The sequence below is a fragment of the Calidris pugnax genome, unplaced genomic scaffold (genome assembly GCF_001431845.1).
Source record: "Calidris pugnax isolate Ruff unplaced genomic scaffold, ASM143184v1 scaffold16, whole genome shotgun sequence".
NCBI classification, from domain to species: Eukaryota; Metazoa; Chordata; class Aves; order Charadriiformes; family Scolopacidae; genus Calidris; species Calidris pugnax.
This window is the reverse complement of record NW_015090847.1, coordinates 2,463,192-2,485,470: the sequence shown is the minus strand read 5'-3', so window position 1 is coordinate 2,485,470 and position 22,279 is coordinate 2,463,192. Positions and strand designations below refer to the sequence as shown.

General features: G+C 43.2%; 1 protein-coding gene across 14 annotated transcripts in view; it reads left to right on the top strand.

Annotated features, from left to right (window-relative positions):
• Positions 1-22,279, top strand: part of ADGRL3 (adhesion G protein-coupled receptor L3) — a 591,492-nt gene that overhangs the window by 271,022 nt on the left and 298,191 nt on the right. For all 14 annotated transcript variants that reach the window (XM_014943112.1, XM_014943115.1, XM_014943111.1 and 11 more), the window contains one exon: positions 17,209-17,422. In XM_014943112.1, coding sequence (XP_014798598.1) covers positions 17,209-17,422 — 214 coding nt within the window. The remainder of the gene's footprint in view (positions 1-17,208; positions 17,423-22,279) is intronic.

Below are 22,279 nucleotides of genomic sequence, written 5' to 3'. Positions count from 1 at the left end.
CCCTGGAGATATTCAAGGAGAGGCTCGATGAGGCCCTGGGCAACCTGGTCTAGTTGGGGGTGTCCCTGCTGACTGTGGGGAGGTCAGACTAGATGGCCTTTGGAGGTCCCTTCCGGCCTGGACAACTCTATGATTCTATGAGTCTATGAACATGCTGCTGAAGCTCTTCTGTCTCCTTTGCTGCTGGAACAGGGACCAGGACTGAACAGGCTTCTAGATGTGGCTCACGTTGGGCACCACCTGCAGTGTGTGTGTGCTGGGAGCCATCCCTGCCTGGGAGACAGGGAACAGGAAGGGGGGAGCCCCTTGCCTTTGGGTTAGAAATGGGAGAATGGGGGAAAACAGACAGTTCAAAGTTGGTGGGTCAGCGTGCGTTACAGCCAGGTTTTTAGGAGTTTATCTCCCTCTTTTTAGGTGGCTTATTTGTTTAATTCTAGCCAGTTCAGGGAATTAAACTCTTTTGCTTCACCTCACGTCACTCCTGAGTGCAGAGGAGCCTGAGCAATTCCTATGACGTTTGCTTTTTGCAGCTGTTATTTTCCCAGGCTGTTTTTGATTACTCTTGTCTCTGTTGCAGTTATTTGTTCTTCTGCAAAAAGGGGGCAAAGCATTCCTATTCTGTATGTGATGTATCCTTATATGCATTAATGAAGAAAAAAAAAACTCAAAAAAACAAAGAAGGAAGAGAGAGAAGTAGGGGTCCCTCCTTGCAGAGCTTTCTCTCCAAGGGGCTGGGTTCTTATCCATCTCTTAACAGGCATTAAACGCAGAAAAGCAATAGATTAATTTGGATTTACTGTGGAAGCAGCTATTTTGAGGTTACAGGAGAGCCATGTCATTGAGCAGATGAAGAAGTGATGATGTTTGTGATACTGCACCTCTGCCATTTCTCTGCTTGGCTTTTGACGTACAGCCCGGCTCGTCCGAGGTGTGACAACATCCCAGTGACACACACGGGGTGTTGTGCGTACGTAAACTTTATGTAAATCTGTAAGTTAGCAATGGGAGATTGTTTCATCAAGGTAACCCTCACCCCGACACCTTCCCCCCTCTCATTTTTGTCCCTAGCAGTAAACAAACATTTGGGATTTCATTTGCGTAACAATATTATGATGTACCCATCTTACTGTAGGCTTCCCAATTGTGACTCCTAGAGTATTTTGGGAATACAGTGAAAGATAAGCAATCAGGCCTCATGGATAATTTTACATTAATAGTCATGACTGACAAATGCCACTGAAAGACAAGTGATTCCATTGTGAGAGTCCAACCATCATTAAAATACCCAGCTCTGTACAGGGGCTACACTGGTGCTGAATGGGTTATTGACTTTCGGCTCCTATTTTAACTAAAACTGTGTATAGGATGTAAGGACTCCAGCAAATCCCAGTGCCTAAGGTGGTAATGCATTCTGTAAATCAATAATACATTAGTAATAAAAATGACCAAAGCACGCATCCGTTAAGGATTCATAATAGAAATTTATTTAGGTTATGTACTGTGTGTATTGATTGCTGCTATTTAAAGATGAAGTATGTCTTTCAAGCAGAGTACGTATATATGTAGCTGCCTACAATTTAAAATCCATTTATTTTTAATATGAAGATAAACTTAAATAACATGGGGAAATATGTATGAATAGAAGTCAGTATTTTATATTGCAAAACATTATGGGAATATAAGTATACCGAGAAGCCACAAGTAGATGTCTGAGGTTGCTGAAACCTGAATATTGGACCTGAGCAAAATAATAAGCAATATATGTAGCAGTCATTGTTTGCAGCTCCAGGCTGCAAAGGTTTTCTTGGCTTTGCATGGCAGATAGCACCTACAGACCAATTAATAGGCTTTGCAGAATTATAATAATCTACTAGATAGCCATATGGGAAGGGTGAATTAAAAAATAAAACAAACCCCCACACACAAAAAAAAAACCCCAAAGCTGACAAACCTATTAAAAACATAGTACCATACCTATGCTTTCAGCCATCCTCACAAACTTAGTCTGGCTGACCCGGTCCAGGGTCCAGTGTGTCTGCAGCAACGAAGCGGTACCTTCCGTAATGATGAATTATTGAGAAAAGCAATTCACATGCCTTAGCTACAGCCTTTATGTCTCACTGCAGCAAATAAAAACTGTTTTAGATTACACAGATTATGGTTCATTATGAAAACAAAGCAGGCCTCTGACTGAAATCCCATCTGTTGGTTTGCATTAAGCAATTCCCTTCTTCCTCCTTGCTGTCTTTTATTCCTAGGAATTTAAAGAAGCTGTCCTGGAACATTTTTTTATCTATTCACGACCACTAAATAAAGGCAAGATGCAAACCTTCTTTGCATGGATGAGCACAGCAGGTATCTGCATAAAAGCTGACAGAGGTTTTTTGGTGGTTTGTTTTTTGTGGGTTGGTTTTGGTTTTTTTTTAGTCTAAGATAATAAATTCAGTGGGTTCCATGCTGCCAAACGTCCCCCTCTCTTCCTGTTTTCTTTCTCCCAAATCTTCATAGATCTTGTATTTTAATAGATAGGTCTTTGTATTTTAATACAAAGAGACTCCTGTGATCAACAAGCCAGACTGTTTGCACAATAGAGATCTCACCCAGTAATTTGTGAATCAGACTCCCATATCTTCTGTTTGAGCTGTAACGTATCTTCCAGAAAAATATTCAGTCATGATTTAGGGACTTCAGCTGATAAGGAATACATCATATACCTAAGTGCAACGTTCCATGGTAAATTACACTGTTAAAAATATGTACCTTATAGCTAGCCTGAATTTATCTGGATTCAACTTCCAGCTCTTGTATCTCACTTGCCTTTTTCTGCCAGATGATAGAGCTGCCCATTGTAAGAAATATCTTCCCTCTGTAGATACCTGCAGACTACAATGGTCTTTTGGACTAGTTAAACAGACTAAGCAGCTTTGATGGCTCGTTTGTAAAACTGACTGACTTTCCTGACTTTACATTTTCTTTTTTTCCCTTTCTTGTTCGGATTTGTTGGGGTTTTTTTGAGGTGGGGGGGGCGTGAAGGGGGCTTTCACTGGGGGCGTGTGTGTGGTTTTTTGTTTGTTTGTTTGTGGGGGTTTTTTTGGTTTTTTTAATTTTTCTTAAGTTCTTTTGCGAACCCTTTTAAAGTTTCGAACAATCCTTTTAAAGTACAGATGCCACAACGTAATGGGCTCATTACAATTCCAGTGATGGACTCATTAATACCATATGCAGGGCAATTTCATCTTCCCAGTTCTGCTTGTTACTTATCTCCTAATACCCTCAGAGATCGTGTTTGCCCTGTGAGCCACTACGTAGCATTCAAATTCTTATCAATCATGAAAACAGACTTGTTTCAGAGTGTCTGCTTGCGAGGCTGGAGTCTCCCATAATGAGCACTTTTTGTATTCCTACGTGGACTTGTGTTTTCTGTGTTACAGCCCGGTCTGTGCAGACAGTGCACAGATCAATTTGCAAAACCAACAAGGTCCATGTCATTACTTAACATTTCATCATTTTTTTTGCGCCGACTGCGAATCTGGCAAGCTTTTGAGTTTGTTTTCTTTCAGATCGTCAAGAAGTGTGTTGAATGATACTGGACTGATGAGGTTCTTGCTGAACTTCCAGTAATAGCTCAGCTGGGATGACAATTCCACATTTGCATTACTTTTTGAGAAGCAACAGCTAATGCATTTTTTCTGTGTTCAATCAGACTTATGTTCTGGTTTTACATCCTGTTTTTTTTAAAGGCTTGCTAGTAGCAATGTTCCAGTGTCCCAGATAGAGTTAAAAAACATCAAGAGGGTTGTGGGTTTTTTTTCAAAACTCCCAGATAGAAGGCATCTAATTCTAGAAAATGAAAAATATTGGGCTGTTTGCTATTGTATCTTTCCTAATCTCTGACAGAACAAAAAGCACCTCTTTATCACTGTGAATTATGAATACACCTGTTTGTTTTTTTCAAAATACAGATTGGAGTGAGTTACTGAATGTTTGTAGGGGGTTGATTTTGTGCTTAAGAACTGGTTGTCTGTGACTCATACACCTCACTGTTCCAAAAATACTCCTGCTTCTATAAAAAATTTTCAAGCATAATTTTTCTTAGTCTGATAGTCCACAGTTACTTCAGTTGTATTTGGAGCTTTTATTACTGCATGTTTGTGTTTCCAAACTGTGGTTTGTATTTGTTAACTACTTTGCTGCTTTTTATCTCCTTTTTTTTTTTGAAGTGAGGGTAGATTGTTCAACGAAGGAAGGTTTTTTCTCACGTGCAGAGTTGGTGATTTTGTCATCTGGAAACAGACTTCTCAGTTTACTGTCCTCATTTTTCAGCTTAAATATTCCTGTTTAATTTTGTGTGAAATATTTTATCTACAAGTAAAACCCTCAAGTATATATGTTAACAGTCAGGACCGTGATCTTATTTTACTTTCCAAGTTAAATTGGTTCGTTGCCATTTGCTTGTAGGCATCTGGGGTCTGGTTGCTTGGTTTTTTTATTTGTTTGTTTGTGATCAACTTATTTGTTAGAACAGTATCCAATGAAATGACCCAGAGGCAGTCTCACTAAAATTTCCTTGGTCAAAAGCAGGCATCAATACTGTATTGGTTTTGCTAGTAACTGTAGGAGTTTTCCAGCATACACTTCTCTGATAGTAATGCAATGAAAAACTTGTAGAGAGATATTTAGAAATTGTTCTCCTTCATCCCTTACGTGAGTTAGGGGCCTTAGGACAACCCTGCACCAGCACAGCATCCCATGTGTTAGTACCACCACCCAAGAGCAATAAGGGCAGATATTGCAGTGCATCGAAAACTACTTTATTTTTTAGAGAGGCTCAACAGGGCTCAACATCAGACTTGCTTAGTGACCTTTGGTATTTTGCCCAGGTCGTTACCCCCATCCCCTGCAAAGCAGTTTTTTAGTCCTACACAGCTTGAGGTTGCACAGAAATAGGGGACATGGAAGAACCGTAAGTAGAAAAGTCTGATTTCTTTTATGGATGTTTTTCCTCGTGCTACAGAAGTGCCCTTGGAGAGCAGTGACAGCAGAATGCTTTCCTTGAATATGAACAGCAAACACAAGATGATGGAAATATGCAACAATTTTGTTCTTAGAAAAAAAGCAGAAAATTCTAGATGTGAAGTATAAATAACTCCAGAAGAACAATGCTCGAAATAGGTACAGAAGGAAATGGGTATTATAGGTAGAGGAGAAAGTGCCTGAAATGGATCCTTGGATAGATAAAAGTCTGTTTCTATTTAGAAAGCGCACTTAAATGTACTGTAACATAATTACATTAGAAATTTAACTAATGATCTCCCAGAAACCATTCTCTGGAAGCCATTCCGTGATGCTTTTTTCAACTGGAAGGATTCCTTCAGAAACCTTTTTGGGGGGGAACAGAGCAGAAGGGTTGGGCACGTGTTGGCGGTCGGTGCCTGGTGGAGGTCTGGGTGTCTCCCAGGCTGGTTGGGGGTTAGCCCTGGGCTGGGGTCCTGGGGAGTCCTTGCCCTGGATGCAACAGCACCCAGATCCTGGGCTGGGGTCCTGGGGAGTCCTTGCCCCGGATGCAACAGCACCCAGATCTCACCATCCCTGGAGGTATTTAAGAAACGTATAGACATGGCTCTTCAGGGCATGCTCTAGTGCCCAAGGTTATTGGTTTATGGTGAGGTGTTGAGTGTGGGGTTTAGTTGGTTGGTGCGGTGTTTTTGGTGGGCGTTTGGTGTGGTGTGTTTTGTATTTGTTTGGTTTTTTTTGTTTTGGTTTTATTTTTTTTGTGGTTGGACTCGATGATCTCAGAGGTCCCTTCCAACCACTAAGATTCTGTGATTCTGTGATTCTGTGATTCACCCACGTGCCACGCTGCAGCAATCCCAGTCACCATGTTCTGTCCTGGGAGGTCAAAGCCTGGGTGCTCTCTAAGCCTGAGGTCAGTGTCATTTGAGGTCCCCTAGGTCTCCCCTGTCCAACAGGGGCTGCTGAGCTGGGGGTGCTGTGTCTCTTCTCGCTGATCAAGGAGGCTGCCTGGGATGCTGTTGCGTGGCTGAGCTGCAGTGCCTGAGTTGGCTTTGGCCTCCTGATTCTCCAAGGACCTCCTCTCTCAGCCTGGAGAAGAGGAGGCTGAGGGGAGACCTTATTGCTCTCTCCAACTCCCTGAAAGGAGGGTGTAGAGAGGTGGGGGTCGGTCTCTTTTCTCAAGTCACAGGCGACAGGACAAGAGGAAACGGCCTCAAGTTGCACCAGGGGAGGTTCAGGCTGGATATTAGGAAAAATTTTTTCACTGAAAGGGTTCTCAGCCATTGGAATGGGCTGCCCAGGGAGGTGGTTGAGGCCCCATCCCTGGAGGTGTTCAGAAGACGGGTTGATGTAGTGCTGGGAGGGCTGGTTTAGTGATGATGCTCCTTGTTTGTTGTGTGGGTGTCTATTTTTGTCAGTTAGGTTGACGGTTGGACAAGATGATCTTTAATGTCCCTTACAACCGAGAAGATTCTGTGATTCTGTGATTCTATTCTGCCTGGCCATGCTCTGGTGTCCCAGCAGCACTATTTGGCCGCAGCTTGTAAAAGTCACGCTCTTTCTGACCCCATATCTGTAGGGGAAGGAGGGATGGAGACTTTCATTGGGTTATTTCGTTGAAAACTTTCCTTCGCCTTTAGCCCTGATATCTCTCTCTGGACAAGTAGATCCTGGTTTTTGTTGCCAGACAGATCAGTAAAAGATTCACTTCTTTCATCAACCTCTTGGAGGAGGAGAATTTGAAAAAAAGGTTAGCGATTGTGTTTAAAAAAGGAAAAAAAGAAAAGGGGAGGGAAAAAAAAAAAAGTCTTCCACCCATCATAGCTGTTTGCAGTGGTTTTCTTTCCTAAAGCAAATTAGATAACTTTTTTTTTTTTCCAACCATGTTTTCATTGAACTGGTGAGCATTGTGCCCTCGCTATTGCTATCTGCATCTGTTTGTTACCCACGTTGCATGACTATCCTTTTCTTTTCTGTGCCACCAGAGTTCCTGTCTCTAATCTGCATGTATTTCCTCTTCTCTTTAAAGTGTCCTTGGGGGCACAGACCCTCTTTTTTATTGAGTCATGTGCACAGGTGCCTGTAAAGGAGCCCTTCGCTTTCCCACAGGACCAGTAATAAATCAGGATTACCAGTGCTCTAGGGACTTTCATAAAACTGGGTGGCCTTTTAACCAATGCTGGCTTGTTTTTTTACTGAGCACAGTATCTCAGTGACTATTAATACTCCTTTCTAGGAGCCTACAGCTGAGCATCATTTCAAATTTTTTATGTGGCCCACCTTGAAATGGGCAGTATTGTGCGTGTGTGTGCGTTGTATACACACACACATATGTATGTTTACAGGGTATTCTGGAGCAATATTTGCACAGGCTGCAGTAGGTAGAAAAATAATTAGCCAGAGTGTTTGCTGTGAGCAGGTGGGTGCCATAGGAAGCTTCATCTCTCAGGATTTTAGTTGTTTCCTAGCAAGTGAACCATTTTGTGGAATTAATTTAATTCATTAGCTTTAATGTTTTGCTATTTGCCACTGAGGAGAAGGGGTATCTGCAGGCAAAACTATGTGATTTTCCTGAAAGTCTGCTTTTACTTGGGATATATTTCCATCTGGAGCAAGCGTGCGCGTTTCAGCTCATTCGCCAGATTTAATTCTCCTATTGATCTTTATTTTAACGACTGGGGGGGAATAGATAAAGTTGACCACTTCAGATGAAGGTGTGTGCTTCTGCTAGTGTAATTGAGGTGAAATCCTTTATCTTTTGAGGTCAGAAGGGAGCTAGGTCACAGACCTTGGGGAGAGTCATGATGGAGAGGGCTGCAAGGAATGGTGTGCCGCAGCCTGCTTGTGAGTATGGCAAAAAGGATTGTGGATCCCATGCCTCTGTTGCTGAGGTGGAGCTTATAGATGCCATGCTATGGAAATCCTCATCCAGCAGCTGGGGAGTGGGTTGTGTTTGCAGATTACTCACAGATCTTGCTGACAAGCACCCACTGGTTTCTAAAAATCGGTGCTCTTTAAGGTGTGCTGAGCAGAGGACCCGAAATTTCATCTTGCCATGTAGAAAACGACACTTTCTATTTTGCTTGTAACATATATATCATGCATTTATAGAAGTGTGTGTGGATATAAAAAAAAATAAAATATATATATATAAAAAAATATATATATGGATTGCAATTCTGGGAGGAGGCAAAATCTTAAAGCAGTCTCAGACTTCTTTATAAAACTTTCACACAGTTATGGCTAGTGGAAATAACAAATTCTCTGTTGTTATTTATGGCAGAGACTCAAAGGAGCTGTGATGTGTAAAACACCAAGAAAAATCACAGTTATTTATTTAGCCATAGTACTTACTGAAGATGGCTAGTCTTCAAGGTCTGGGTAATTTCTTGTAAAATTAACTCTAAAGGAGTCATTCTTGGCCTTCAGTGATATAAAGCAAATGGTTTAAATGGCAAATATCTGAAGCCCCATATTTTTATACAGGTATTTGAATGGCAAGCTCTCACACTTGGGGAGAAATTCTTCTCTTTTGCCTGCCTTTCTCTGGGCAACTCTTCAGATTTCACACAGTTCTCCTTTCCGGGCAATACAAACTTAAAAATAGATTTACTGCTCCGGTAAACGAGTCCACAAAAAGCACAAAGTAGTCCTCACTCTGCTGTTCATCATTTCTTTAATAATGCAGATATTTCTACAAGAATTCTAATGTTCCCCTTCAGAGGCTATTCAGGGAACTGTAAATCAAAATTAAACTTTAACTTTGAGGAGGTGTTACCCAGCAGGAGTCTATTATTTGCAATCACTCTGCTCTTCAGCAAAGCTCCAAATACATCCAACCTGTTTGATTTCCATCGCCCTTAAAAGGATTTTTGAACCTTCTGAGTTAGCTGGATCTCTTCCTGACTTTTGGGAGTTTGGTTTTTTTTTGTTGACTTGGGGTTTTTTTTGTGGTGTGTTGTTCCCCATCCACCCCCGCCCATTTTTTTGTCCTGTCGTGAGATAGAAGTCAGATTGGGGGTCTGTTGCATCTCTGAGTTTTGAGGATGTCTTTGGGTTTTGGTGTCCTCCAGCCTATCTTTGTCCTGCTTCACCCTGCCACCTCCCAGATCACGGAGGTACAACTGATGGAGCAAAGCATGTCCTCAGGACTTGGGCAATGTCCCTCTGGGGACATCACTAAATCCTATTGAAGTCTGTTGTGATGACATAACCTAAAAAACCTCTGCTGTTAACTGGAAAGTTATTTCAGATGTGCATTATTTTAGCAAGGGTAAGAATTTAAGCTAGCGTTTTAAATGAAAACAAAAATACAGTGTAATATTAAATGAATTTATGATTTAACATGAAATCTAAAAATGATAATCAGATTCTTTTTCCTTAGTGTTCTTAGGTTATAATACTTGTTTATCTCTATCATAGCCTCTATGACTATACCTACTATGGTGGTTTATGAAAAGTTTTTAGCTGAGAATAAAAAATTAACCTTACTTATGGCAACAATAAAAAGCTACAGTGAAGTAATTTAAAATGGGGTGGATTTTGTTATTACTCAAAATCTACTTCCTTCACCACAGTAATTGGTGCTGCATTAAATCTGAGAATTCAAGGTTGCTCAGCAGTGTCGAAGTCAAAGCTTGCCTGGTTTGTTTCTTTGTTGGTTTGTGTTTTGGTTTTTTGAGACAGTTAAGTGTCTGTTGTAACAGCAGCAACTTTGAGTTGCGTAAGTACTAAATGGCATGCTTTTCCTTAGTGAAGGCCCTGGTGAGATGTGGATTCCTAAAAAGGCCTGGTGCCCGCGGCACAGAACCTAATGCTTCCTTTATTGAGAACTTCCATGTCTCGGTGTTATGGACCAGGATCTGTAACCCTTGTATTTTAAGTAATGCCACTATGGGGCTGGAATAGAATCACAGAATCATAGAATGGTTTGGGTTGGAAGGGACCTCAAAGATCATCCAGTTCCAACCCCCCTGCCCTGGGCAGGGACACCTCCCACCAGACCAGGTTGCTCAAGGCCCCATCCAGCCTGACCTTGAACCCCTCCAGGGATGGGGCAGCCACAGCTTCTCTGGGCAACCTGTGCCAGTGTCTCACCACCCTCATAGTAAAAAACTTCTTCCTGAGATCTCATCTGAATCTTTTTCCTTCCAATTTAAAACCATTTCCCCTTGTCCTGTCACTACACCTCCTGGTAAAGACTCCTTCTCCAGCTCTTCTATAGACCCCTTCAGGTATTGAAAGGTCGCTATAAGGTCTCCCCGGAGCCTTCTCTTCTCCAGACTGAACAATCCCAGTTCCCTCAGCCTGTCTTCGTAGGAGAGGTGCTCCATCCCTCTGATCATCTCCGTGGCCCTCCGCTGGACCCGTTCCAGCCGGTCCGGTTGGAGGGCAAGTGTAGCTCAGGGTTGACCATCCATCCTTTGCACTGCAGCACAGGGGTTTCACCGGAGACGCCTTCCCGATCTGTTTTCCTACACTTGAAAGTTAATTCATGTGAAGGAAGCCTGGGAGTTTAAAGAGCAGTCGTATCCGAGTATCTTCTTGTGCATGCCTTGCGTTACAAATGAGATGATGCACTGCAAAGGAAAAGATACTTGGGAATAGCTTTTTCCTGTGATGGGGCCTAAATATTAATGTACTTGCATTCAGTCTTCCCCTCGGAGACAGCGTTTCATTTGTCTGTTGTTCTCAAGTTGTTGCTTCTGCTTTAATTAAGTTAATTTAAGCGACATTTAGCTCAGCCTGGGACTGTACTTCTGACCTCTGATTTGAAGGTAGGTTGTCATGTATTTTTGAAAGGCACATTAAATTCAGGCTCCCTTCCTTCCTTCTAAAAGTATTTTGTTTCCTTTCTATACACTTAGCTAACCTTTTCTGAGCTGATTCAACTCTACCACCCCAAAAGAAACCTCTCTTTCCTCCCCTTCTACCTGGTTTTGGTAGACTGCTGAGTTACCTGTCTCATGAAGGGGTCAAGTGGGCACCAAAACCAGGTGCAGGTCCAGCAGCTGAACCATGGCTGGAGATAGGAGGGCTTGTCTTGGGGGGAAGCAGGACCTTCCACAACAGTGACCTGGTGGGTTGGCTTACTCTGGACCAGCATGGAGAGTGACCCTTGGTGATGCCTTGCCTTGAGTGTGCTCCGGTGTAGAGGTGCAGAGGTGTTCACCTCTCTTCTCACCTCACCCTCTCCACCACTTCAAAGTGAGGGGTATGTGAAGATGAGGACTTGTTGAAAGAAATGTTTGTTGCCATTCTCAGAGCATTTTCCATTAATGAGGTAGTGGCCCATGAATCCCAGAAAGAAGGTGGGAGTGGAGCAACAAAACGAAAAAGCCCAGTGCTGCTGTTGCAGTGCTTTCTCCTGCAGGCTGGGTCAGTTCAATGCCACGTCTCCCTGGGCTGGTCTGCCTTCTTGCCTCTCCCTTTACATGTCCTCGACCTCTTTCTGCTGTCAGACTGCTCCACCCATAGTTACCATCTGGTTTCTGTGCTCCTGCTCTTCTATCACTTCATCTCCTTTCCTGACAGACCTCACAGTCATCCATTTTCCTCATGAACACCCGTCCTTAGGCACAAATGCATCCACTTCAAATGTTCTTTCCTCTTTCTGGTGGTCTTCCACCAGTTCTGTTTGCCCACGATCTGTAAATTTCTTTTCTCTTTACCCCTCTAGGAAGAGCTAATTTAGTAGCTAGAGATTCTCAGAGAATCTAATGCATTTTCCTAATGAGAAAAACTTCATAGTTTGATCTGGGTCTTGGGGGAGTAAGGGGGGAGAAGAAGGGTATTTACCATCTAAGCATGGCAAGGAGATGAGGAGCATCAGTGGGATGAAGGGTGAGCAGCAGAAGTGCCTCAGGCTGTAGCTGTCTGGTGCTTAGACCTCTGGCTCCTTGGCATCCGGGCACAATTTGGTGTCCAGAAATGCGGAAGAAGGAGATCTGCCACCTCAATAAAAGATAACTTTCCAGGAGGCTGGTGCTTGGGGGCAGAGGCTTGCTTCAGAGATGTGCCACTTGGCACTTGACTAGGCTTTTCTTTCTGCTCCTGTTTGCTTCCTTGTGTGGGCTTGGCAGCTCCTGTGGACATACCCCTCAATGTTTACCGCACCTTTCTGCTGTGTCTCCTCTTCATTGTGCAGGAGGGTGTCCGATAGAAACCCGCTGCTGAACGTTTAGTGCATTTTCACTCACATAACCTGGAAGCAGATCCCTTGCAATTGTCGTTTGAGTGTTATAATGGAGGTAGATTAAGCAATTTATGGAACCATAAGATAGTTGACCTCAACCTTCACATGAAGTGCACGGGGAAGGGCGTGAGGGGTTGGGTTTTTTTAGCCTTTTCTTGGTTGCCATGGCCGGAGTGTTGCACAGTACTGTGTTTCTTTTCTGTCTTCTTTTTGTATACACCATCCCACCATATAAGAGGATGCTCCTGCAGTTTGTGAGGTCTTTTCGTAGCTGGCTGTTTGCTGGTTAAGGGGGGGTCACTGCTTCTGGGGAAAGTGCCCAAAGGGAAGATGCAAACTTTTTCTGATATCTACTATAAAATAAGAAAGCAAGCCCAAGGTTGCCTGGGGGGATGTGGGTGTTAGCAATGAAAATACTGGGGAATGAGAGTATTGTACATTGGAGAAAGATGTTTATTGTCACTATCCTTAACCTGAGCTTTTGTTTGCTACTGATGTTGTTGTTGAAATCAAAGTCCAGGAATAATTTCCATTAAAGAAAAGGAAGACAGAAGCACTGAGCTATGTTTGCACACTGCAAATGAGATTTTATATCTTAATAGGGAAAAGTAGGGCCCTGATTTAGAAAAGCACTTAAGCATGAGTTTTTCTTTGGGGAGCGACAGTCGTGTAAGGGCTCTTGACTCAGTGTCTGAGAGGGATTTCAGCTCCTACCTGTACCTGAGTAAGCTTCAGAGTAAGGGGAGAGGGGGGATTTTTTTATTATTACTCTCTCATTTGCTTTTATTTTCCACAGAGTCAAGGTGAACTGTGGGAATAGTAAGTACTGCGAAACTGCATTCCTCCAAATTAGTTGGAAACCTCTTCCCCCGGTGTGTTGTGTTCCCTTTGGGTCAGTAAGTCAGGTATTTAGCTGGGCAGAGGAAATCATGTGCAGAGCTTATGAAAATAAATTATCTCTTCATTCCCAGCTTTTGTTTCGCCACCCTTAAATATGCACTGAAATTTCACTCTGAAAATTCTGAGCCAGAGCATAATTTTGCTGGGAAAATTGCATATAAAACCTAATTAAAAGCATCATCCCACCCTTTTCTTTTAAAAGGTCATCTACTACCATCGTGCCTCTAAACATAATGAAGCTCAACAAGTGTCTAGCAGCCACGAAGACGCGCAATTTAAAGGCTATTTCAGCATTTGATTAAGCACACAGTGATAACTACAAGCCCGTGCCCTGCAGGCATGACAAGAGGCAATTATGTTCTGAGGTCAAAAGCGAGGGGGAGAAAAAGCACAAGATTTTGATGACTTACTTAATTTTCCAGCTCCTGAAATCGGCAGAGACAACCAAGTTCTACATCACCCAGATAAAATCCTGTCATTATCTGTCGCTGTTTCTGCCTCTGCTCTCACTTTGCCCTGCAGATGCTCAACAGGATGATTTCCCACCAAATGGCCGCACTTAGAAAAATCAAGTTGGCGCATGTTTTAATGTTAAAAAGAATGTTTTTCGAGATCTTTTAAGTTCTGCTGTCTGTATTTAGATGGCTGTCTGCACGTAGGATCCTGGAAAAAGAGACACCTCTTTTCCAAAGCAGTAAGCAGCCATCAGCTCCTCTACTTCAAGCCAACAATTAGGTCACTTATTTAAGAAATTAAATAAGAAGTTCAGTGAGAGGCTCGGTGAGAGAGCTACTCGAAGGAGAGAGGAGTGTATTAATGAGGTAATGCAATCGTGCTGTGTATTTCACAGATGGGCTTAGACGTATCTTATTTCATAGCAAAAAGCAAAAAAATCTTTGCTCCTTACAGGAAAACCGGTAAAGTTTAAGTAAAAAGCAAAAAAATCTTTGCTCCTTACAGGACAACCGGTAAAAATGTTTAAGTGAGATTATCATATAGGGACACAACATCAGGAAATGTGCTTACAAGGAGATGAGCAGCCAACCTCTAATCTCCCTTCGGAGTATTTATTGCAGCTATCGGGGTAGGAAAAAAGCTATGCAGAGCAACTGAATTGGTGGAGGATGGCAGGATGGAAAACACACAGCATTGCTTTCTCTTGCCATCTTGCATTACAGTATTCAGCTATCCCTAATGTTTCTCCAGAGTGTCACTTTTCTTTTAGGCTGTATATCCAGGATTGATTCCCTGACAGCACAGTGAGCCCTGTCAGTGAAGCCCATCCTCCTGATGGTGAGCGGTTGGGTGATTATGTGAGGAGAAAAAAAGGTGAATTCCAGCAAACCAAAAGCCACATCTAGAAATGTTTGCATCTGTCCAAATGCGAACATTGGACAGATGTTTGGGAAGTGGAACGTGAGCTGTTACTGTGCTGGAGGGTGTTTGTTTTGGGGTTTTTTGGGGGTACCAGGGACTGACAATTCGTGCAATTTTAGTCGGTCGGTGCCATAAAGTCTCATGTACAGGATACGAGAAATCCAAGCTACAAGAAATGTGCTCTCACACCAGGTACAGAAACATGTCTAATAGCTTTTACTAAACCTCCGTATTTTCATATTAACTGTGAAATCCTCTGCCAGAAGCCTGAAGTACTACATCATCGTTGTTGATAGAGTTGCTGTGAAACTAGGATGCTATCTTTGCCCTCAGATGAAATTCTAATTTAATAAAACCATATTGCTGGTAGCAGTTCCTAATGTCTTATTTCCAACAAAACACAGAAGTTAAGATTCCCTGCGTATCAACAGGGGTGCTGTTGGACAGGTACACCAAGTTTGTACAAGTGAATTGTTTTCTACAGTGGGAACTATAACAAGTAATGTAATATTAGCAACTCCCGCGTTGCCAGTCTAAAATTGCTGGGCTTTGTTGACTCTGCCTTTCTCCAATCAACTTATCTCTCCAATCAGCTGCTGCCTCTAACTTTATCTCCAATCCTTCCTCCTCTCACCTTGGCATTGATGAGTGACGTAGAGCCAAGGTGAAGAACAAGGTGTTGCATCTCAGAGGCTCACACTTGTCCTCCTTGCTTTCCTGCTGAGAGCTTGGTCCCAGTAAGGGTTTTTGGCACTACACGAATACACGGTGCAACATGAGCTCAGGGCAAAACTGTTTTTCTGATCTCAGGGAAGGAGGACATCTTACATGATCCCAACCCTAAAGCTGTGCTAATTGTAGAAGCTGTTATTCAAGAACATGTCTGTCTTGGGAGTTTGGTAATCAGTCCCCAACTCTGGCACATCAGCAAGGACACGATATTAGAGTAATCCCTGCAAATCTACAGAAATGGGAATGTTTATCTGTCCGGTAACAAGTCTAAATGAGAAAACTGACAATTATAAAAGGCTTCACAGAAGTTGTGTGCTGGATTGCCACCTGCCAGACAGACAGAGCAGCCTTGGTACAGTTAAGGGGTATTTCGACAAACATCGCTGTGCTCTTATTTCCGTAAGCAAACTTGGTGTGCATGTACCATGTGGAAGTTTTATGGGACAAGACGACAGTGCATTGGAAAGGATTTTTGGTTTTGGGAAGGGTGTTTTGGCGTTTTTAGAATGAGGCCAGGGGGAAAAGTGAGTTGTTGAAAGATTCTTGATGTCAGATGGGCCCTGGATCTGTTAGAGGGTTAAACCTTCTCTGACTGCACAGAGTTACAGGCGTATTTATATCTTGAATTTTGTGGTTGGAAGTAGTACAAAATAGAGCCAAAAAGGGCACATCATCTCTGCCACTGGAAACCCTTTTGGTGTAAATTTTTATTCCTGTGGAATTGTATCAAGTATTATCTCTTCATTACGTGGTTTAGAGAAGTAAATCTTCCAATACGGAATTTGAGGACTTTTCCTATTAATTTCCAGGTTGGATGGATATTAATCCCAGGCTGGATGGAGCTTTGAGCAACCTGGTCTAGTAGGAGGTGATCCTGCCTGTGGCAAGGGGGTTGGAACTAGGTGATCTTTAAGTTCCCTTCCAACCTAAACCATTCTGTGATTCTGTGAATGAGGAAAGGAAGGGGTTGGCTTTTGTTTTGGTTCCTGGCTGGTGTGCTTGACTGGAAAACAAGTGTTCGGTTCCCAGCGGTATCTGAGCCGAGAATGACAGCTCATGGATATTTGGGGATTAATACATTCACATTTGTCAAGCTGTTGAAGATCTGTGGATCAAAGAGGCTGTAAAGATGGGAAATATTATTGGGTTTTGTCGTGTGAGTTTATTTACTAATGCTTTAGGGCTTTGATTTCAAGGCATCTCAAAGAGTGTTTCTGTTTTTCTTTTGCAAACTGTAGCCTGGATTTCTTTCAAAACAGGTAAGATTTCTGAGAGCTCTTTAAATTGACTTTACAACTGCTGCTAGTGTTGAACACCCAGGCGAATCTGATGCAAAGCTGAGACTGACCTTTAATCACCCAGTGTCCATATATTGGCCTTTCCATGGAAGATATCATTTCAGAGCCCAATTTTGGGGATGGTTGCCAGAGCCCGCAGGCCATCCCCTGGCATGCTGCAGGCAACAGCAAAAGCCATTAAGCTCATGTTTTCCAAAGACCAAAAAAAAAGGACCAGGAGCAATGCAGATGTTATGACATCTGCAGGAGGACAGATGCAGTCTTGCTGAGCAGGTGGGATCCTGGTGCTTGGACTGCTTGTTGTCAGAAAATTTCCACTGATTGATCAGGTACAAGCCAGGACTGTAATTTTATATATCAAAGCTAACTAGCTTTTCACCCGGTAAGTAGAAGTAATAGCAATGCCATAAGTTGCCATTTACCTCTTTCAAGAGGAGATTTCTAAAGTGCTGTTATAAAAGGGACCGTGAGCTTATTTTCGAGATGAGAAAATCAAGTCACTGAGTGGAGAAGTGATTTCTTGGGGCAGCCAGAAAGCTGGGGATCAGACCCCGCTTCTGCAGACCCTGTCTCAGCGGTGCCAACACTATCTCAGTGCGGCACATGGATCAAACCCGCCGCTACCCACCGCTCTGCTTTTAATCCAGCGTGGAAAGTAAAATGTTTGCTGTGTCTCTGTGTTAATCCTTGCAGCTTTCAGCCGAGCGCCGGTGCCCATGGCCGTGGTGCGGAGGGAGCTGTCCTGCGAGAGTTACCCCATCGAGCTCCGCTGCCCGGGAACAGATGTCATCATGATCGAAAGTGCCAACTACGGGAGGACGGATGATAAAATCTGTGACTCTGATCCTGCTCAGATGGAGAATATCCGCTGTTATCTGCCAGATGCCTATAAGATTATGACTCAGAGGTATAGGATTTAATATCCTTTGTTGGCTGACTGTTGTTGTGTTTTTTTTTTTTAATCTGGTGTGTACACACCAGTGTGTGTGTGTGTGTGTTTGCATGAGAAAATGCAGCTACTTAGTCTGTGTGCGTGTGCACAGAATTACGGCTAGAGCTGTTAAACGGTGGGTTTAACAGGGTTTGGTTAGCATCATGCTGTAAGTACTACTAATCAGTCATCAGGAGGATGGAGCACCTCTGCTACGAGGACAGGCTGAGGGAGCTGGGGTTGTTCAGCCTGGAGAAGAGGAGGCTCCGGGGAGACCTAATAGCGGCCTTCCAGTACCTGAAGGGGCCTACAGGAAGGCTGGGGAGAGCCTGTTTAGAAAGGCCTGTAGTGACAGGACGAGGGGCAATGGCTTCAAGCTGGAGGGGAACAGATTTAGACTGGAGGTGAGGAGAAAGTTCTTTCCTGTGAGGGTGGTGGAGCACTGGAACAGGTTGCCCAGGGAGGTGGTTGAGGCCCCATCCCTGGAGATATTCAAGGTGAGGCCTGACGAGGCCCTGGGCAACCTGGTCTAGTTGGGGGTGTCCCTGCTGACTGCGGGGAGGTCGGACTAGATGACCCTTGGAGGTCCCTTCCAGCCTGGACAACTCTATGACTCTATTACTCTACCTTGATACTCACCGTTTCCCAATTTTACCTCTGACATCCTTAAAATATCGAGGTTCTTGAGTGAAGTCTTTCTCAAACGCACATTCACTGTTTTTTTTTTTTGTGTTCAATATTTTGCGTTCGGAATAACATTTAATGTTTTTCAAAATCCAGAGAAAAGTCTCCATCATTCATCATGTTGCCAGGCTTAGTTTTAAGGGAGGTTCTGAATTCCTAGTCAACTCCCATTGTTTTTGCAGAAGACTTGCTAAATCTGTGTGTAATAACTTGCTGTTAAGTGTGGCTGCTGCATCTGGAAATGGTGACTGAGATACACTCTGTGTAGACAGACTCCTGCATTGGAGTTTATTATTATCCTGTTTATTCCAACCTGGAGGTCTCCTGGCTATGGAAAGCCTTTAACTGTTGCTGAATTTTCCAGGGTATTTTCTGGCACAAGAAGTGTTGTGGGAAGGATTCATAAGTCACAGCTCTTGACATGTAATTGCATTCAGTACATTTCTCCTAATAACTACATGTGAATAATTATTCAGTACATTTGGCTGTTAATTAAAAAGTAATAGAAGTTAGTATTTTAGGGCATTAATACGGGTATTGACATAAGCAATGTGTTGCTAATTGAAGTCGTGAAAGCAGCGTTTGGGTGGTGACCTAATGGCAAAAGACATGCAAGGTTTTAATGTATCTTGCTATTGTTTTCTGTGAGACACTTTGCACTGAAAGTGGACTTGTGTGAGCAACAGAAGAGAATTTACTGAATTTCACTGAATTCAGTGAAAGTGGGCTTGCGTGAGCAACAGAAAAGAAAGCACATATTTCATCTGTATTTGACGTGCTAATGTGGTTTTTTTTGAGCTCCCTTTAGAATTGCTCCACACCAAGGATTGAGATCTCAAAACGCTGAGAGGTTTTGTGAAGAATGTCCTCGGCGTTGCCCGTGGCTCCTACGAGCCTGTTCTTTAAGCAGAACCTCCTGGCGTGGCTGGTTGGAGTCCCATCTGCAGGGCTGTGCCCGTGACATTTTCAGAAAGGGTTAACAAATTGTCATCAGCTGGTGCCTTGGATTCGGCATGGTTTTAGTGGAATTACTGTAATTCTCCTGTTCAGTTTGTTAGTGGCTTCAAGCAGACATCCTTAATCCTCTGCATATTGGCAGAATAAAGCCATGTCATCCCCTTTGTGGGCCGTTATGAAGTATTAATATTTTTTATATATATAATACACATAGCGGTGTCCTCCAGGCGCTGGCTTCCAGGCTGAATGGAGAGCTCTGCGATCTTCTGGTTGTGATGAACATTAGCCTTGCCAGGGGGTTAGTTGGGAAGAACATCTCTGGGGCACAGCGTTGGTGTTTCCCCATTGAGGCCGAAAATGGTGCTGCAGAAGGTGGTGGCAGAGGAGGAGACTTCTGGCAAGGGAAAAGCACATCCCTACTGATTTAATATGAATATTAACTGTGGGGCCTGGCTTGGTGCCGTTTATCAGTGAGGAGGCTCGGGAAAGGGTGGTGTCTCTTTCCATTGAAGCCCTTTGATGGTCAATTTTCATGAAGAAGTAGGCAATCCTGGTTTTAATTGGGTACTATTGAGTTTCTTGAAAATAAATATTACCTGGTTCTATTTAAAAGACAGGTTAAGAAGGGGGAAAGGACTCCGCTTGGCGTTTTTATGTCGGTCTCGTTTCTTTTTTTTAATCTCATTAATTCAAAGAGTTGAAACCATTTAAAAATAAACCCATTAAAATGAAATATGTTGGTAAGATGCTAGCCAGTCTGCCAGCTCACAGCCCCCAGCGTGCCTCGCAGCTGAGCCTCGGGAAAAAGCAGTTTAAAGGGAAAATCGTGACAGCCTCGTAGTTGTGGCAGCAACAATGGCATTTTTCTTCTGAAAGCCTCTACCTGCAAAATTAATCAATTCAGCAGTATTTGGGTGGTTTTGGGGATGAATGCAGGCTTTAATACAATGAGCTTGTCTTTGCTAACGCTGCAGGGTGGGGGAAGCAGCTCCCGGGAACAAAAGACACTCGTGGCCATTTAACCCACCTGGTAATCAGAGCTGTCTGCACATGGAGAGAAAAATGCATACCGTACTTATTATGCATTGATTAATTATTGCATTCATAAATACACAGTCCCCCTTGTAGGTTTTATAACGAGTTGTCTAACCACTGGCAGCATAGGGATGTGTGAGACAGAGATGTTAGTATGGGAGCTGAGGCTGCCAGCCAGCAGATTTATGGGAGATATTAGCAATTGCTCCCCCCCCCCCAAATCAAAATTAATCTAGCATGTTTCTTTCTTCTGTGTGTTTATTTAAATTAATTTTGCAGACGAGTTACGTGGGGTGGTTTTTGAAAGGGAAAGGCATAAATCTGATGGTGTGTTTGTGGAGCCCCCTGAGCAGAGGGAACACAAGGAGTTCTTGCTGCAACGCTGCCCCGAAAATCTCCAAAATCTTGGGAGTATTGCTCTAAGTAAAGAACGCTTAAACAGCTTCTAGGGAGCTATTTTATAGGAAATTAAATCTCTGTGGCCTATTTTGGTTTTTAACTTACCAACTCTTCCTTCAAGCGTTCAGGCAGCAGCTGCCTGTAAAAAATCAGAAAGGGTGCTTTATGGACTGAAGTTTTTCTGATACGAATGGAGAAAAATGTATTTCAGAGCATGTTTGCTTTGGAGAAATGTCTTTTTGAGGGCTGTAACAAATAATTAAATTCTAACCATGCCCATTGTAAGCTGTGTGCACTGTACCATGGGAGACTGCGCTACCTCCTCCCTTGAGCAACTGTGCCACGGAATTAACATATCATCCCTTCAAACAGCCCTGGTTCTCCCCAAACAATAGGGAAAAGCAGCCTCCTGTTCCCCGGAGAGTTGCCGTTGTTTTTAGAGTGTTAACACTGCCGTTTAGTCTATTAAAAAGCACCCTGAAGAAAAAGAAAAAAAAAAAAAAAAGAGAAAAAGCTTTCGGCGTGTTCACTTGAATTTCTTGGTGGATGCTTTCCACCAAGGAAATGCCCAGCTCAGAAAGACAAAAATCTGTGCTCTACTTTTTGTGTGCTGGTGATTTCACTACAAGTCAGTGGAGCTAGTCGACTTGTGAAAGTTCCATGCTTTTTTTTTTTCCATGCTGCAAAGATTTTTCATTTCCTGAAGGGATGTGCTTTGTTAATGTTTTTGGTCGATGGCCTGAAAAATGCAATAGTCCGGAATGCATGCCACTATTATTGTAATATTATTGCATCTCGTGGGGTGCCGTTATTGCTGCTCTCAGCACCTGGGATTTTCAAGACGCTTCTCAAATGCCAGTGATTTGTTCTTGCGTTGGGAAATAAAGAGTCAGGGTTATCTGTATTTTAGAGTGAGGATAGTTCCCATGAATCATTCAAAAAATGGCCACTGGTTTTGATCATACCAATTTTGGGGTGTTTTCAGAGTCTTTTATATGAAGTAGCTCGTCCTGGTACACGTGGGGCCCATGTGCAGGACAAGGAGAGCTGCAGACCTGGAGGCTCAGTAATTACAAGGCCGTCAGTAGGACTGAACGAGCAGACTTCAGCTGACCTGCAGCACGGTCCTATCAGGCTCTACAAAATTCATGGCATATTTCTCAGAAAACAGCTCCCTGCTCAGCCACTGTCATCACCTCTGACTCGGACGGATACTGAATGCCCCATTTGGGAGGAACCCCTCTGCCTTCCCCTGCATACTGAGTACATTTTGCGAAGGCTGCCAAGATACTAATCATTTTTCTAAATTTGTTATCACACAGATGGCATGGGACGTGCGTTTCTGAAGGGCTGAGATGCTGCAATGGGAAGCTAGGCTTTTCTCTTTCTGGGAAGCACAAGTCTGGCTCTTTGAGATTGCCACGTGAAAAGCATCAATATGGAAAAATACTAATGTTTCAGTCAAACAGTAGTTTCTGTAACCAGTGGAAATGAACAGGGAATACTGAAGCTCATGTTCACTGGATTCTGATTTTAAAGGCTAGGAAACAAGCCTTACCCCTTGGCTAAACAATCTATTTCCTCACCACGTGGGAATATATTTTAAAATTAAGCCAAGTCTACTAATCTCGTCTGCATCTTGACCCTGGGACAAGGCCAGATATAATAAGTGGGATGTGGGGGGCATCAAACAACCCCCAGTAAGTCCCAGTGGAGCAGTAGGCACTTAGCTGGTGAATCACTCCAAGCAAAGCTCAC